At 40.3% G+C, this 15,740-nt stretch overlaps 1 protein-coding gene across 3 annotated transcripts in view; it reads left to right on the top strand.

Moving 5' to 3' along the window:
- The window catches only part of LOC121328823 (arf-GAP with coiled-coil, ANK repeat and PH domain-containing protein 3-like), a 159,402-nt gene that overhangs the window by 57,242 nt on the left and 86,420 nt on the right, over positions 1-15,740 (top strand). For all 3 annotated transcript variants that reach the window (XM_041273911.1, XM_041273912.1, XM_041273910.1), the window contains exons 2-3: positions 6,790-6,847; positions 15,397-15,516. In XM_041273911.1, coding sequence (XP_041129845.1) covers positions 6,790-6,847; positions 15,397-15,516 — 178 coding nt within the window. The remainder of the gene's footprint in view (positions 1-6,789; positions 6,848-15,396; positions 15,517-15,740) is intronic.

Genomic DNA, 15,740 nt, shown 5'->3' with positions numbered 1-15,740 from the left:
CACACGGGTTCGCCAACCCCAATCCTGCAATACAGGAAGCATCTCAACTCTAGGTATTTGTATTATTGTATTCCAATGCTTTGTAATGGGGAGGTCTGTGCCTTTTCAAGCTCAGATTGACAAACACTGTTGATTCTGGTTTTGCTGTGTATTCCCATTGTGTTCTGCAGTTGATGTTGAGAACTCAAAGGGCTGAACTGCCTGAAGCACCCCAGTGACATTGCATCACGTCACAGTTTCATAAAAGATGTCACGATGATGCCAATAGAAATCCAGCATAAAAGAGCAAAGAATAGCATCTGTATACTGGAGGCAGTGCATATTCTTCCCATCCCCCACAGCGGCCTCTTCATTCAGTTGTATATGGCAGCTCAATTATGAGATCAGTGGAATCAATAACATAATTTCTGCATTTGAGTGCTCTCCTGAGGCCCACGCAGGATGTTTTGCCTGTGAGTGCAAATCCCCTAAGGTCAGTGCAGGATGTTGTGGAGCCAGCGAAGGCTCTAGGTAGAGAGGTAGAAGAGTTGCACATGTTTTATTAAACATCTATTTTTTATTGAAACATGATATCTGGTTCCACACTAAGTTTACAAGCCATGCTTTCAGAAAGTGTTGCACTCCACAGCCAGTGACATGACCCTGAAAACACTGCTGAGGTGAAATGACCCAGGAAGTGCAAGTGTAACAGATTTCCTAAGATTAAGGCATAGAAACTGAGAACTTTCTTTAACCTAATGCCAGATGTCCTGTTCTAAAAATTAATTCAACAAGTAATTCCTATAACTGCATATTTGAGACCTTTGTAGCTAATGGAAGTGCAAAACGGGTCAAATTCATGGAATTATTTTATCAGCTATGATTACTTTAAATTGTTACAGGTAATGCAGGAAGAAACAACAAGAGCTTGTGGTGTAAATTGTTGTAAATAGGAACTTTCTAAGCCTCATTCCTGTAATATAAGATTTGTAAAAAAGTAAAACAACGGCCTGGCACTGTACATCTTAGGTAATAGGTCGCAATGTTTTGTTTTTGGTGTTGTATAAACAACTTTACTAGACCTCTTTGTGAAGGCTTGCATGTGGCAGTGGCTGTGTGTGTAGTCAATTCCTTCCTGTCTGAACTTTTGGCCCCTATTTAGCAAAGCTTTTTTGCGTGGAAAAAAACATACCAGAAATGTGGCCTTTTGTGTTTTGTTTTTATGAGTTGGTGTTTCAAACCCCTGTAGATTGTGGTGCTGTGGTTCTTCACATTTCCCACAAGTCAACGGCCAGACAAAGACTCTGAAGGTAATAGAGAAATTAACAGGAGTAATGAACAAGGGAGACGGCTGTGAGCTTTCAACAAGTATTGTTATTCAATAAAAACCTGTTCCCTGCCATACACACACGTAGCATAGCTTCATTCAATGCACATTCAACAGCATTGTCACTCAAATATCTTCAGTGACAATAGTCTTGTGTTGAGCATAGTGAACGTATGGGACAGCGTAGGCTAGCATTGTATAGACCGGAGAGGTATGCTAAAGCCTATTATTACTATAGTATGTTAATAGTGGAGAGCATGGAAAAACGGCAAAATGACTGTGCAAGTTCACCATGGTAAACTTTCATCCTGGTGCTGGTTAGCTTATTCCAATGAAGTATAAATCAAATCAACCCTTTTGTGTTGAAAGCTGTTCCATGAGGGGAAAGCAGTGCATGAGACTGAACTGTGTCAGGGGTGCTTGTTCGCACTGCAGAAAGCACAAACCTATCATAACCTTGTCTCATACAAACACTCAGGGTCCTCTGTCATGATTCTACTCTCAAACTCACACCTACAGTACTATTGTTTTTAATGGACTTGTCTTCTGATCTGTGGCCGCTCCCTGTTAGAAATCCATGACACAAACTATACATGACCTTGCTTGACTGTTTGAGTGGTTTTGTGTTGAAGGTTTCTTTTTAACAGATTAAAAAAACATGTGTAGTTGTCAGGAGTGGAGTGCTAGCCTCGGGCGAGTGGTGGTTGTTTTTGTGGTTCTGGCACTACCGCTTTATTGCAGAGAGATCTGTTTTCCTGATAATAAGAAGTGACATACATTAGGCAGTTTGAAACGTGTAGCATGCAGTTGGAAGAGCTGCGTTCATGAAACGTTCTGTCTTCTTGCTTTGCCAATATACAGAAAACGCCCAAGGGCTGGGTGTTGCAAACAAGGGCTACTTCCCCCTTGGTGCACAGCTTTGTCTTAACGTATGCTGCAATGAAATCTTATGCTTTACAATGTGTGCTTGTATACAAAATGTCATATCAATCCAACAAGGTGTTCAGCAGCTTTCATAGAAGCAAAGCAACATCCCAAACAGCTTATGAAACCAGTATGTGCTCCATGCGTCACCTTGCACCCATACTGGGTAATGCAATATCACAATAATAGGAGATCCAGTAGTAGCTATGAAGGCATTTTTTTGAGTGTATTGTAAGTTTTAAATATAATTCATGATTGAGTTTTATGGACATTTATTTGTTTATGTTCCAATTATCTAAAAGTGGTCAGAGTGCCCCAGTCTAGCTTTATTTCCTGAAAGAAACTCAAACTCAATGACAAACGATTCGACTACAAATCTTTTTCAATGTCTTCAAATGATACCAACATTGTTGTTGTTTTGTTACCATTTAAACATGATCCGTCTGTCAGTTTCACGTCTTTCCATGTCTCCATCTGCTTGAAATATATAAACGACTGTGGCAAAGTGGCTAGTGGAGGGGAACAGGTATAGCGGTGATGCGATGCAGGAGTGACAGGCAGACAACAGTTTCCAGTGAAAAGGTGCTTTTATTTATAATCCAGGTCTGGTGACCGTTAAATAATAAATCCCCGGCTATACACAACAATGTGTAAAGCACGGGGATAGCAATAATAGGGCACAGTCCCGAACAAAACGAACACACGGTCACCAGTCCTGGGTGAGTGCAGACGTGCTTGTGGTGGGTGAAGACACTGTATTTCGTGACGGTTCCGTGCAGTGGTGATCCGGATTGTGCTGACCCTGGTCAACAGCTCCGGACAGGTGAGTTAACTGTCTGGTGGTGCAAAACGCAGACAATTACAAAACAAACACAACACGCAATTCCTCCTTACAACGAGAGCTCCTCTCTCGATCCTTCTCTCTCCAAGCGTTTAACCCAAACGAAGGAGAAGACCAGCGTTACCCTGGCCCCTATATGTAATCCCGCATGATATCGAGATAAACGGTTGCAGCTGCCTTATTACTTGCATCTGCCTCTCGTTTACCTCTCAAATCAATACGGTCTTACAACAGAGTCGCGCTTCCCTCCAGGCTGACCCACTTCCCTGACCCGGAAACGAACTGTCAGGCCAGCCCTTCCAGATACTTCTCCTCTCGTTCTTTAGCGCCCTCACAGGTTGGGAGGAAGATTCATCACCAGAACTCATCTTTCTGTCACAACGACAAATGGGTTTGAAAGTCTATCCTGTTTTGTTATTTAGTGGTTTGAGGACAGGGTCAAGGAGAATTGGGCTATTTGTCTTTTGATGTAATGAATCTGGTGTTTGGGACCGTCTCCAGGGCTGCCTGGAACAGCTTCTTTACATTGGGTTTCCACGGCGACGGGCACACATTGCATCAGTTATTGAGAATGACATCCTGCTCAATGAAGCGAGAGGGGCCTGGGATTCAAGAGTGTCTCTCATTAGAGCTGCTGCTAATCCATCAGAGGAGAGCTGTGTGAAACAGACAGCAGTGCCAGCTCTGTACTGCACAATTCAGTGAGGTCACTCTCCATAGATATAGTGCCATGAGCCTAATTAATTGCATTGTAAATCTAATGAATTTAAAGAGGTGTCAGGGGTATTACACTTTATACAGTTAAATATTAACTTGTTATATACTTGTTTTTAAAGATGAAGTTGTTGGCTTTATTTCTAATGTGTGTGAACATCTCAGAAGCTGAATTAAAAGGCTCTGTCTTGATTACATGAGCACGTGGTGCTAGGCAGTCTGTTGCAAAATCTAAAGCCTGACATTTGAATTCCTTGGATCAATATTTCATGAAAACATTGGCATTTCATAAAAGCTGTGCTGAAGCCGTTTGAAAGTGACAGCAGGAGCGGATATGGGACGAGCGCCAAGCTCCCTGGAGGATGAGTCAGTAGCTGGTACTCTGAGTCATCACTGCAACCCTAATGATGAGGTGTGAGGCTTGGCAGGGTTAGGGTTACAGTATGCTTTTCTATGGGAAGAACCGTGCTGTTACAACACTACCAAACCAAGCTGGCTAATATGTTTTCACAGACAAGGCTTTCAAATAAAGTGTATTCTACAAACTGATAGTTAAAGAGCCGGACGAATGGACTTTCTGAGCAGCTTGAGCAACAGAAAGGACGGGTGTAGCCTTTAACAAAAGCAGACTCAGTATGTGGTCAAGGGGTCTGTTATAATCCTGGAGTATCCTAGGGATGAGGCAGGTAGTTGTTACAATAATTTTGTTTTCATTCACTCCTTTATACAACCATTTCTTACAGGTCAAGCAGTATTCAACATGTCAAATGCAGCTCTTTTATGTAGAATCTTTCTCAGTGTCCTGAAGGATGCCATCTGACAGCAGAGAGCTGTTTTCTATTGCTCTACAGTGGCTGAGTACCCATGGCTCAAAGTCACCATGTACTCAGATAAATAGCTGGAAGCACCGTTAGTCTAACATTTATGCAAAAAGTGAACCAGAATAAAGCTGCTTGCTCTCCTATTGAGCGTACAATAATTGAGTCATGGTGGCACATAAGAGCAAATCAGAACGTAAACACAGCTTGCTGGATTCATTTGATTGGGGGGGGGGGGGGGGGGGGGGGGGGGGGGGGAGGGGGGGGGGGGGGGGGGGGGGTGAAAAGAAAACCTCAATAAAAACCAAGCAGAGGTGTTAAACCAACCTCCTGCCTCCTCTTCCTTAACTGATGACATTACTGTCGTTGAGCGTTCTCTTTGTTAACTTACAGCTCAACAGGAATAACCTGGCTGCTTAATAATGGGAACTGTAAAAGCCTTAAGTGCCCAACACTGTATGCCTGCAGTGTGACAGCATACAACCCCCATTCTGAATGTACATTTCATTGTGTGGACTTGGCTTGTTCATGCCATGTCCACTTTCTATTGCTTATAGTACCAGTAATGCAGCTTTGTTTTGTGCTAAATAAAGTGTAATTACAACACTTGGTGCTTTCACAGTACCTATAATTCATGTTAGTACTCAGTGCACAGTACCTGACAGGTTAAAATATAGGTGTATCGGATTATATCCATATGCAATCTGACACGTTTAGAAGAGGCTAGGAGTGGACAGACAGACTGAGGCAATCAGCCCATAATGTCCCATATTGCACTAAAATGTCATATTTGCATGAATGTATAGAGAATGTAAAGTCATGCATCTTCCTCCTATGAATCAAATTTCCATGTGTTTGATGGATGAAATGAGTTAAATATCCAGCCCGTTCTGGTGCAAGCCCATTTTGAATGCAGTTGTCAACATGTGCTGATAAGTACTGGCCATATTGCAGGACTTCTGTTTCCTTAAGTGTGTTTTAGTGTTTTTGCTCGCATGCAGATAACATCTGCTAGAGGAAGTACAGTTTGCTGTTCTTTTAGAAACACAGCCTCTCACAAAGGATCAGAGCCTCCCACTGCGTGAGCACTCTCCTAGCATCTGTGTGAAATTTAAAGTGAGAATAGAGGCTCAGAGTTAGACTGCCGGTGAAGTGCATTCCTGATGTGATCTGTTCTGCAATGTGGTGAAACTATCAAATCATAAAAACTAGGGGGTTGATTTTGATCAACCAATACAACTCCCCCCCACGTGGGGTAAAAACACGGCTGGGTTTATTTTAGAGCATTATATTATATCACAGAATTCCACAGATGTGCTGTATGACACAGCGTTTCACTGTTTAATAATGTCACCATTTAAGCAGAATTGAAAACAAGGCAAAACCACAATGTTGCGTGAAATGCTGCTGTATAGGTATCTAAAACATAAACAAAGACTTGAAGAGGCATTGCTAGTACAGTACAGGTTCTGATCAGGACTCTGAACAGATCTCTAATCTGAACAGGATTCGGTCTAACATGGTTCAGATCTACAGACTAATACCAAAGCAGATATGTGGATATAAGGACAAAACAGATACGTGGATGTAAGGTGGATTCGTCTGTTTCAGTTCTACATTCTACAGCCCCAAGATGGGCTTCTTAAATGATTAGTCTGTCGTATTTTAAATCCGGTCGTGTAAACTGAACTGCCTGTTCTTGTGCAACAGGTAGTCAATTATTGACAAATAAAGTCATGACTCTTCCAGTTGTATGAACCCTGACACCCAATCCCTACCTAAACAACACATATTGAAAATGGATTGTGAATGATGTGAGTGGCAGTCTTAGTGAATGGTAAAGTGGTTGCTTATGGTTACTTTGAGCACTTTATAGGTATCTGTGTGAAGCTTTACTGTTACTCAGGGTGCTACAAGCAAGGCTATACTTCAGAGATGTTGGTGTTATCTCAAGTCTGTGATACTGGCAAGTGTGAAACAAACAATTCTGTCATCTAAGCTGGCAATCAGATTAATTACATTTAGTTGATAATTTATCAGAATGAGTTGGAGTACAGTTCTAATGTAACATTTCGTTCATGGACTTTAAATCACAAGTCAAAAGAGAAAATTGTCACCAGGTCAGTGGTAAAATGTGGGGATTTTTAAACATTTCATATGAATTCCTTTATTTTTTTTCTTTGCAGGGCCACCATAGATGAGGTGGAAAATGATGTGGTTGAAATTGAAGCAAAGCTAGACAAGGTAAGAGAAAAAAAACAAACTGCTGTGGTTACAGGGCTAACTGGAGATCCCCTGCATCTCCACAGTGCTCTGAATACATCTGCTAACTGGAGATCCCCTGCATTTCCATAGTGCTCTGAATACATCTGCTAACTGGAGACTCCCTGCATCTCCATAGTGCTCTGAATATATCTGCTAACTGGAGATCCCCTGCATCTCCATAGTGCTCTGAATACATCTGCTAACTGGAGATCCCTAGCATCTCCATAGTGCTCTGAATACATCTGCTGCAGAAAGATTCCCCAGACTTTCTAAGGGGCAGGGGGGCTGATTCCGAGGTATATTACAAGATGCAGATGTACAGTATTTCGGGCTTTCTCCCTTACTGAGAATTGAACCTACAGTATGGCCTTGTTCCTGTTTAACCACAATAAATACTTTAGGTTTCATTTCTCTCTGAATGCTTTCAGTTGTAACTGTAGGGACTTTTCCCACATGGTCAATATGCCAAGGAAGTCATTTTTAGGGCCCTCATTTAAAATGAATGGGGACCCTTATGTGCTAAATGTGTCTGTCTGTCATTATCCCTGTACACAGCGAACACAATAACTGCACCCAATCTTCGTCAGATGCTCACACACTCCTAGCCTCTTATAGATGATTGCATTTAGCTATAATCTGATGGACTAGGTTTTATAACCTGGACTCTGCAAATATTGCATTATGAGGACCCTCCTGTGTGTGCATGCACTGGTTATTAGAAGTTAGGGGCATGATGCTTCAGCTGTACACAGTGAATGTGGCTCAGTTGTCAGTGTATGCTTGAGAGAGTCACATGGGTCGTTAGCTCAGGATTTCAGTGCACTTGCTTGTATGGTGCCTGCTAGGATATTGCCTGACTGTATCCACTCCATTTTCCTTCACCTTTTGTGAGCATTCAGTGCACCAAAGAAGTTAACAGAGCTGTATAACTTTGCACAACTAGTGGGCTCTTTTTGTTTATGTGCTTGTGGTTCGTTTTATAGAAACCACATGCTCTCCACAGGCAGGCTGTTCTAGTTGAGTGTCAGTCAGAGATCAGTCAGCAATATAATCCCATCACTCCCTTTGGACTGCCATTAATTCATTCAGCATGTTTATTCTCAATAAATTCTAGTCTTCACTGAGTTGTCATTGCATTTTACCTGTCTTTTTCACAGGATTACCTTATCTTGTGGATTCTTTCTACTGTATGTAAGGCTTATAATGGCGAAAACAGAAACAGAACACTTAAAACAATAAGAAAGCGAAGAGTATTGTCAGTAAGAAAGTGCATTGTCAATAAGAAAGCACATTGTCAATAAGAAAGCGCAGAGTATTGTCAATAAGAAAGCGCATTGTCAATAAGAAAGCGCATTGTCAATAAGAAAGCGCATTGTCAATAAGAAAGCACATTGTCAATAAGAAAGCACATTGTCAATAAGAAAGCACATTGTCAATAAGAAAGCGCATCATCAATAAGAAAGCACATTGTCAGTAAGAAAGCGCATCGTCAATAAGTCAATAAGAAAGCGCATTGTCAATAAGAAAGCGCATTGTCAATAAGAAAGCACGTTGTTAATAAGAAAGCGAAGAGTATTGTCAATAAGAAAGCGCATTGTCAGTAAGAAAGTACATCGTCAATAAGAAAGCGCATTGTCAATAAGAAAGCACATTGTCAATAAGAAAGCGAGGAGTATTGTCAATAAGAAAGCACATTGTCAATAAGAAAGCGAATTGTTTCTTAAGAAGCAGTCGTCAGCAAGCATCGTATTCTATCAAATAAGATTCAAATTCTAAAAGGTATTGACAGTGTCGACCCAAGGGACTTTTTCAGCCTGAAAAAAGAAACAAGGATCAGTATTGTCAATAAGAAAGGGGCATTGTCAATAAGAAAGTGCATTGTCAATAAGAAAGCGCATTGTCAATAAGAAAGCACATTGTCAATAAGAAAGCGCAATAAGAAAGTGTCAGTAAGAAAGTACATTGTCAATAAGAAAGCGCATTCAATAAGAAAGCAATAAAGAAAGCACATTGTCAATAAGAAAGCACATTGTCAATAAGAAAGCACATTGTCAATTCTAAAAGGTATTGACAGTGTCGACCCAAGGGACTTTTTCAGCCTGAAAAAAGAAACAAGGACCAGGGGTCACAAATGGAGTGTCAATAAGAAAGCGCAGTCAATAAGAAAGCATTTGTCAATAATAAGAAAGCGCATTGCCAGTAAGAAAGTACTTTGTCAGTAAGAAAGTACATTGTCAATAAGAAAGCACATTGTCAGTAAGAAAGCGCATTGTCAGTAAGAAAGCACATTGTTAATAAGAAAGTGAAGAGTATTGTCAATAAGAAAGCACATTGTCAATAAGAAAGCACATTGTCATAAGAAAGCACATTGTCAATAAGAAAGTGCAGAGTATTGTCAATAAGAAAGCACATTGTCAGTAAGAAAGCGCATTGTCAATAAGAGAGCTCATTGTCAATAAGAAAGCGAAGAGTATTGTCAGTAAGAAAGCACATTGTCAATAAGAAAGCGAAGAGTATTGTCAGTAAGAATACTTTGCATTGTTAATAAGAAAGCACATTGTTAATAAGAAAGCTAAGAGTATTGTCAATAAGAAAGTGTATTGTCAAGAAGAAAGCAAATTGTCAACAAGAAAGTGTATTGTCTATTGGTTTTTCAGTTTCAGATAAGTCTGTCCTTGATTGAAGGTGCTTGAAGATATTAGCTGTTGTCATTTATGTTAAGAGTAAATGAAGGGATTTTATTTACATTTCTGGGCATGAGACGTCACTCTGAACAGATTCATCGGTGTAATGCTACCGGCAAGCTCTAATGAGGACATGACTTGCTCCAGGAACATTTTACCCTAGGCGAATCAACCACCGGCGCTTTTAAGTGGTATGCAGTGTGAAAATAAATGTCATTTAAGATTAAAGGGATATATAAAGCTAATTACAGAAAGTGTGATTACACATCATTAAAAAAAATGATGTCATTACCTGAGAAAAGAAGGCCATTGGAGCCCTCACAGTTTATTTAAAGATTTAAGACCCACACATCTGCATTGCCACATATTTTACAGCATTACATGTAGGGAATGATATATGTGGCTTAAAATATACATTTAAGCACTTTAAATATAAACCAATACCTTAAAAACACAGTAGATACATAGACAATAGCTGTCTATCTAAGACCTCTGTACACAATTGCATTGTCAATCCTCAAGGTGTTGTATTTTACAGGAACCCTGTTGTTTAATTACTGGAAACAGCTGGTAATGTGCTGTTGAGACAGTCATTTACACTAATTAAGCAGAATCTATTTAATATTGTGCTGATTGCCTCAGTCATGTAATAAAGTCATGGAATAGCTGGGGCTGTGTAATTCACTAAAGCATTTATATATTGAACCTCTGGAGGATACGGTGCAGTAAATGTTTACCATAGCAGCCAAGTGAGTAATACTGCCTGGAATGTGATGAAAACACTTGTATTCTGCTAATGAGGAATGAGCAGAGCCTGTCCAGAGGGGCAGCATCACTACAAGTTAAAGAACTGTCTAGAACACACTTGTACTGATGCTACCACAAGGGGGCAATAATCCACAACAAAGAAAACATTAATCTGTACAGTAAACGACTATACAGTATGTGGCTCTAAATCCTTTTCTGTGTGTTACTTTCAAGACATTCTAAATTAGACCCCATACATTTTATTGATAACTGTAATATTGTTTTATTGTGTAATATACAGAACTTTAGCAGTTAGTAAACAGGCATTGCAAAACTGATAGCACAATTAAAAAGGGGTCATATGTTTAACTAAACATTGCATAGGTGTTGTTTATATACTGCGTTTAAAAACAAACAAACCAAAAAAAAGTTTTAGTGAAAGTTTTAACAAGAAGTGTTTTGCAATGTAAAATTGTAGTCGAAATGTTAGTCGCTGGATTTTGGTTTCTTTCAGTGTTTCTACATTCGGTCCTATAGAGTGTTTAATAGTTCTGGATGATCCACTGAGTGCAATGGGGATTGTAGGGTATATAAAGAAGCACCAGTTTTGTGTTCAGCTAAATGAAATTCAATCATGTATTTGCACTCACGCTCACCTCTTGTGTCAGATGAGCTCACCAGCTGCTTGTGCTGCTGCAGTGTAATGCATTGATGATGTCATCGTTCCATTTGCAGAAGATTACTTTAAATGAACCATGTCCTTTGAAGGTAAAAGCAAGGACCTGAAACTGCCTAATGTGCATGTGCCAGAATGAACGATTACAAAGTTAAGAGGGAGGGGAGCTAAGTAGCACAACATATCTCAAAAACCACCACACAATTCAACACTATATACCAGGGAAGTCAGTTTCAGTTGGTTTTCAGTGGAACTATGTGGCACAGCAAGATACCTCACAATGCAACATCTCAAAACTGCTACACAATGTGGCACAATTGGCAATCTGTAGCCCATGTTCAGATCAGGCTTGAAAGACACTTGCAGAGCTGTGCAGAATAATTCTCTGCATTGTCCATGCATTCAGTTTCAGTTGCATGTGTAATGCAGGCTGGATCTACCTGGATCTCTAAGGGTCTTTATATTAATAAGGACAAGCACAATGTAGTGCACAGCAGTGCATTGCCATAAAAAAACATGGAAACCTGATTCACAGGGTAGATCACTAACTCTAACTTTGTATGATCTATCTTGTGTTACATATATCTGTGAAAGAACTGAAGTGCAGCTCCTGCACTCAGGTGAAATGATACACTGTTGCTTAATTGTAATATTATCCAAAACAAGAAGGAACAAATGTGTGCTTTTCCATGAACTGTCCCACTGTGAGGTGTCATGTTTCACTATATGAATTCTTTCTGTTGGGTGGATGTGATCTCCATGTGTAGCAAACAATCATAATATTCCCATCAAACCTGAGGCTTTTCATTTCACTCCTGCTTTTCCTGCTCACAGCTGTTTTCCCTGACTTGGAACAGCTGGGCTTTCCATTTCAATCTCTCTCCCTGATTGATGTCCCGTGAGTGTTTGGCACATTGCCAGACTGTGTGTGTGGAGGGGAGGGGGCGGAGGTTACGTGGGTAGAAAGGTCGGCCGTCATTCATTTTAGCAGCTAAAAGAATGTCAGCCCTACTGGAAAACTAAATTAATTTCAATTGAGGGCAGTCGGTCAGGAGACAGAAATTAGTGCTGGGTGTGTCCACAAACACAGGAACTCCGTTCTCTAACACAAATCCTCAAGAAAACAGAGGGGCTCCGTTCTCTAACACAGAACCTCAAGAACACAAAGGGGTTCTATTCTCTAACAGAGGCTCAAGAACATAGAGGGGCTTCGTTCTCAAACACAGAGGCTCAAGAACACAGAGGGGCTCTATTTATAGCACAGAGCCTCAAGAGCACAGAGGGGCTCCGTCCTATAGCACAGAGCCTCAAGAACACAGAAGGGCTCCGTTCTATAGCACAGAGCCTCAAGAACACAGAAGGGCTCCGTTCTATAGCACAGAGCCTCAAGAACACAGAGGGGCTCCGTTCTATAGCACAGAGCCTCAAGAACACAGAGGGGCTCCGTTCTATAGCACAGAGCCTCAAGAACACAGAGGGGCTCTGTTCTATAGCACAGAGCCTCAAGAACACAGAGAGGCTCCGTTCTATAGCACAGAGCCTCAAGAACACAGAGAGGCTCCGTTCTATAGCACAGAGCCTCAAGAGCACAGAGCCTCGAGAACACAGAGGGGCTCTGTTCTATAGCACAGAGCCTCAAGAACACAGAGGGGCTCTGTTCTCGTTCCAGTTACAGCTTTCTTTGGGAGCTGATGGTTTCAGTCAGGGTATGTCAAGTTTTCAAACCATCATCAATTTGCATTTATATAACTGAATACCTCTATTCAGTCACCTTGCACTTATACAGTGGAATACCTCTATTCAATCACCTTACATTTATACAATGGAATACCTCTATTCAATCACCTTGCATTTATACAATGGAATACCTCTATTCAATCAAGGACTAAATGGAGAGATGGGTTTACTAGTAGTAGAACTTCAGATTCAATATAGATTCAATAGGAAGTCATTTATAATGCTATATCTAGATTTTTCCATATTACAGACTCTTGAGAAACTCATTATTGATTTATTTACAGGCAAATGCATTTTCATTTAATTTCACACTTAGGAGCACTTTCTGTAATGTTACAAGCAACTCCAGTAACAGCAAGAAGAAATTTGCAAACAGGACAACTTGGATGGAAGCTTTGCTGCCCACTTTTCTCCCTGTACCTTGCTTACTAAGTATATGTTCTCTAGACTTATTCTGGAATGCAAAATTGGTCTGCAAGTTTCTGTGTGATAAGTCTTAGCGAATGGTTTTGGTTTGATAGTTATCTGAGAATGAATCATGATCAGAAGATAAAAGATCCAGCACATATCAATACCATCCCTGCAGAACATGTGGAGCTGACTGGGAAACATTTGAGAGATGATGTCATGTCCATACATATTAAACCTACAACTCATCACGCATTACTTTGTGCGGCTCAATTTCCTCTGCATGTAGGATTAATGCGATGTGTGCTGATTTAACAGTATGAAAATGTTCTCTAGAGCAAATGATTGAAGTTAAACTAAACATTACATTGTATAACATTTGTCTTTGCTTAGGACTGCACCATACTGTTTACATATAAAACAAATGCCAGATCATCTTGCAAGGCTTTGTCAGTGCATTCACATCATGATGGTCTGGATCATCTTGCAAGGCTTTGTCAGTGCATTTACATCATGATCTGGATCATCTTGAAAGGCTTTGTGACAGGCTGGCGAGTGGATAGAGGCCCAGAGACAGACTGCAGTTCAAAAAAAAATAATACTTTTATTATTAATAAACACAAAATAAAAGGGCACAAGGGCGAAAACAAAGATATTTAAACACAAATAACAAAACACAAAGCAAAAATAAAGGTTTCCAGGCTGGGCGATGCCTTCACTGGATTAGAAAATTAAAAAAAAAAAAAAACACAAAACCAAAAACAACAAGCACAACCGTCTGCTTGCTTCCTCAGCTCCCTCCTCCCCCTAATGGGAAGCTGAGGCCTCATTTTATGTCAGGTGGCTGGGTACTGATTGATCGTTAATTACTCTAATCAACCCCAGCCACCTGAACACAATAAACCCAGGCAGGTAGGGGAATTTAACCCCATCCCTGCCAATTTATAAAGGGCAGAGCTCTGCTCTGCCACAGGCTTTGTCAGCACATTCACATAATGAGGATCTGGATCTTCTTGAAAGGTTTCGTCAGCACATTCACATCATGAGGAAACTGGATCATCTTGAAAGGTTTCGTCAGCACATTCACATCATGAGGACACTGGATCATCTTGAAAGGTTTCGTCAGCACATTCACATCATGAGGACACTGGATCATCTTGAAAGGCTTCGTCAGCACATTCACATCATGATGATCTGGATCATTGCAAGGCTTCGTCAGCACATTCACATCATGGTGATCTGGATCATCTTGCAAGGCTTTGTCAGCACATTCACACCGTGGTGATCTGGAGCAGAGACAGCAGGGCTAAGTGAGCAGACAAAGGTGTCGTTATCTACCTCAACTCAAACAGCTATGTGGATACTCATTATTAGCACAGCCCCAGCGCAAACCACTTATCCAAGTTTTATTGCTAACAATCCAGGAGCACACAACAAATGTAAAATGCTATTACAACTAATAAGCGTTAGAGGTTGGGGTCATAGGGCTCCATTGTAAGCAGTGTCCTCAATCTAGAGTTAGTGAGTGAGAATTGAACCCTGGCCTCCAATGTCATTACATCATCAGTATTGACTAGACCACTTACCCCTGTCTCTTATTGATGTTTAATTAATTGTTTACAATAAAGCAGTGTTAAAAAGGTGCATTCCCAACATATACACACATTCGCTTATAAGACGGCATCATTTGATCTTTCAGTTAGTGTGATGATTCAATTTTACTTGGGTCTACAGTTTTTAGTTTTCAGTTGATCATTGTGTGTATATTGTACAAAATATTAAACTTGGAATAAACAACCAATTTGGGCAGCTACCATTTTTTCAGCTAAATTAGAAACATTGCAGAAAACCCATTATTCTTACATCCACTAGAGTGCTGCAGGTGGACAGGTTAATGGTGCACCAGCTGTGCTTGGAGGATAGACATTGAAAAGTTTTAAAAAGTCACCAGAATGTGACAAATAACAGATTGTGTGGGCCTGGACTACAGCTGTAATACTTTTGATTTAGACCCTGCTGTTAAAATGGGTGCTGTTTATTGTTGAGTGTCTGTTTTGGAGCTGGTCCATGATGTCTTTCCCTCTCTGTTTTGGAGCTGGTTCATGATGTCTTTCCCTCTCTGTTTTGGAGCTGGTCCATGATGTCTTTCCCTCTCTGTTTTGGAGCTGGTTCATGATGTCTTTCCCTCTCTGTTTTGGAGCTGGTTCATGGTGTCCTATATCACTAGTTTTGGAGCTGGTTCATGATGTCCTCTTTTTGTCTCTTTTCCTCTGAAGCTGGTGAAACTTTGCAGTGGGATGATAGAAGCTGGAAAGGCCTACATCAGTGCCAACAAATTGTTTGTGAACGGCATCCGAGACCTGTCACAGCAATGCAAAAAGGATGCCATGATTTCGGTGAGTACAATGTGACAAAATCTGCCAAAAAAAAAAAAAAAATGCCTGTAAGAAGAAAAATGTAGGATTATTTTCAAAAAATATTAAAATAGGAGCTCATTTCTTACCTAGCTAAATAATTTGCTTGGTTTTGGAGTCAGAGAAGAAAGTAGTTACTGTTTTATTATTATTATTATTATTATTATTATTATTTATTATTATTATTATTATTATCTTCTTAGAAA

Source organism: Polyodon spathula, chromosome 16, assembly GCF_017654505.1.
Source record: "Polyodon spathula isolate WHYD16114869_AA chromosome 16, ASM1765450v1, whole genome shotgun sequence".
Classification (NCBI taxonomy): Eukaryota; Metazoa; Chordata; class Actinopteri; order Acipenseriformes; family Polyodontidae; genus Polyodon; species Polyodon spathula.
The sequence above is the reverse complement of the archived record's forward strand: the minus strand, read 5'-3'. Positions and strand labels throughout refer to the sequence as shown.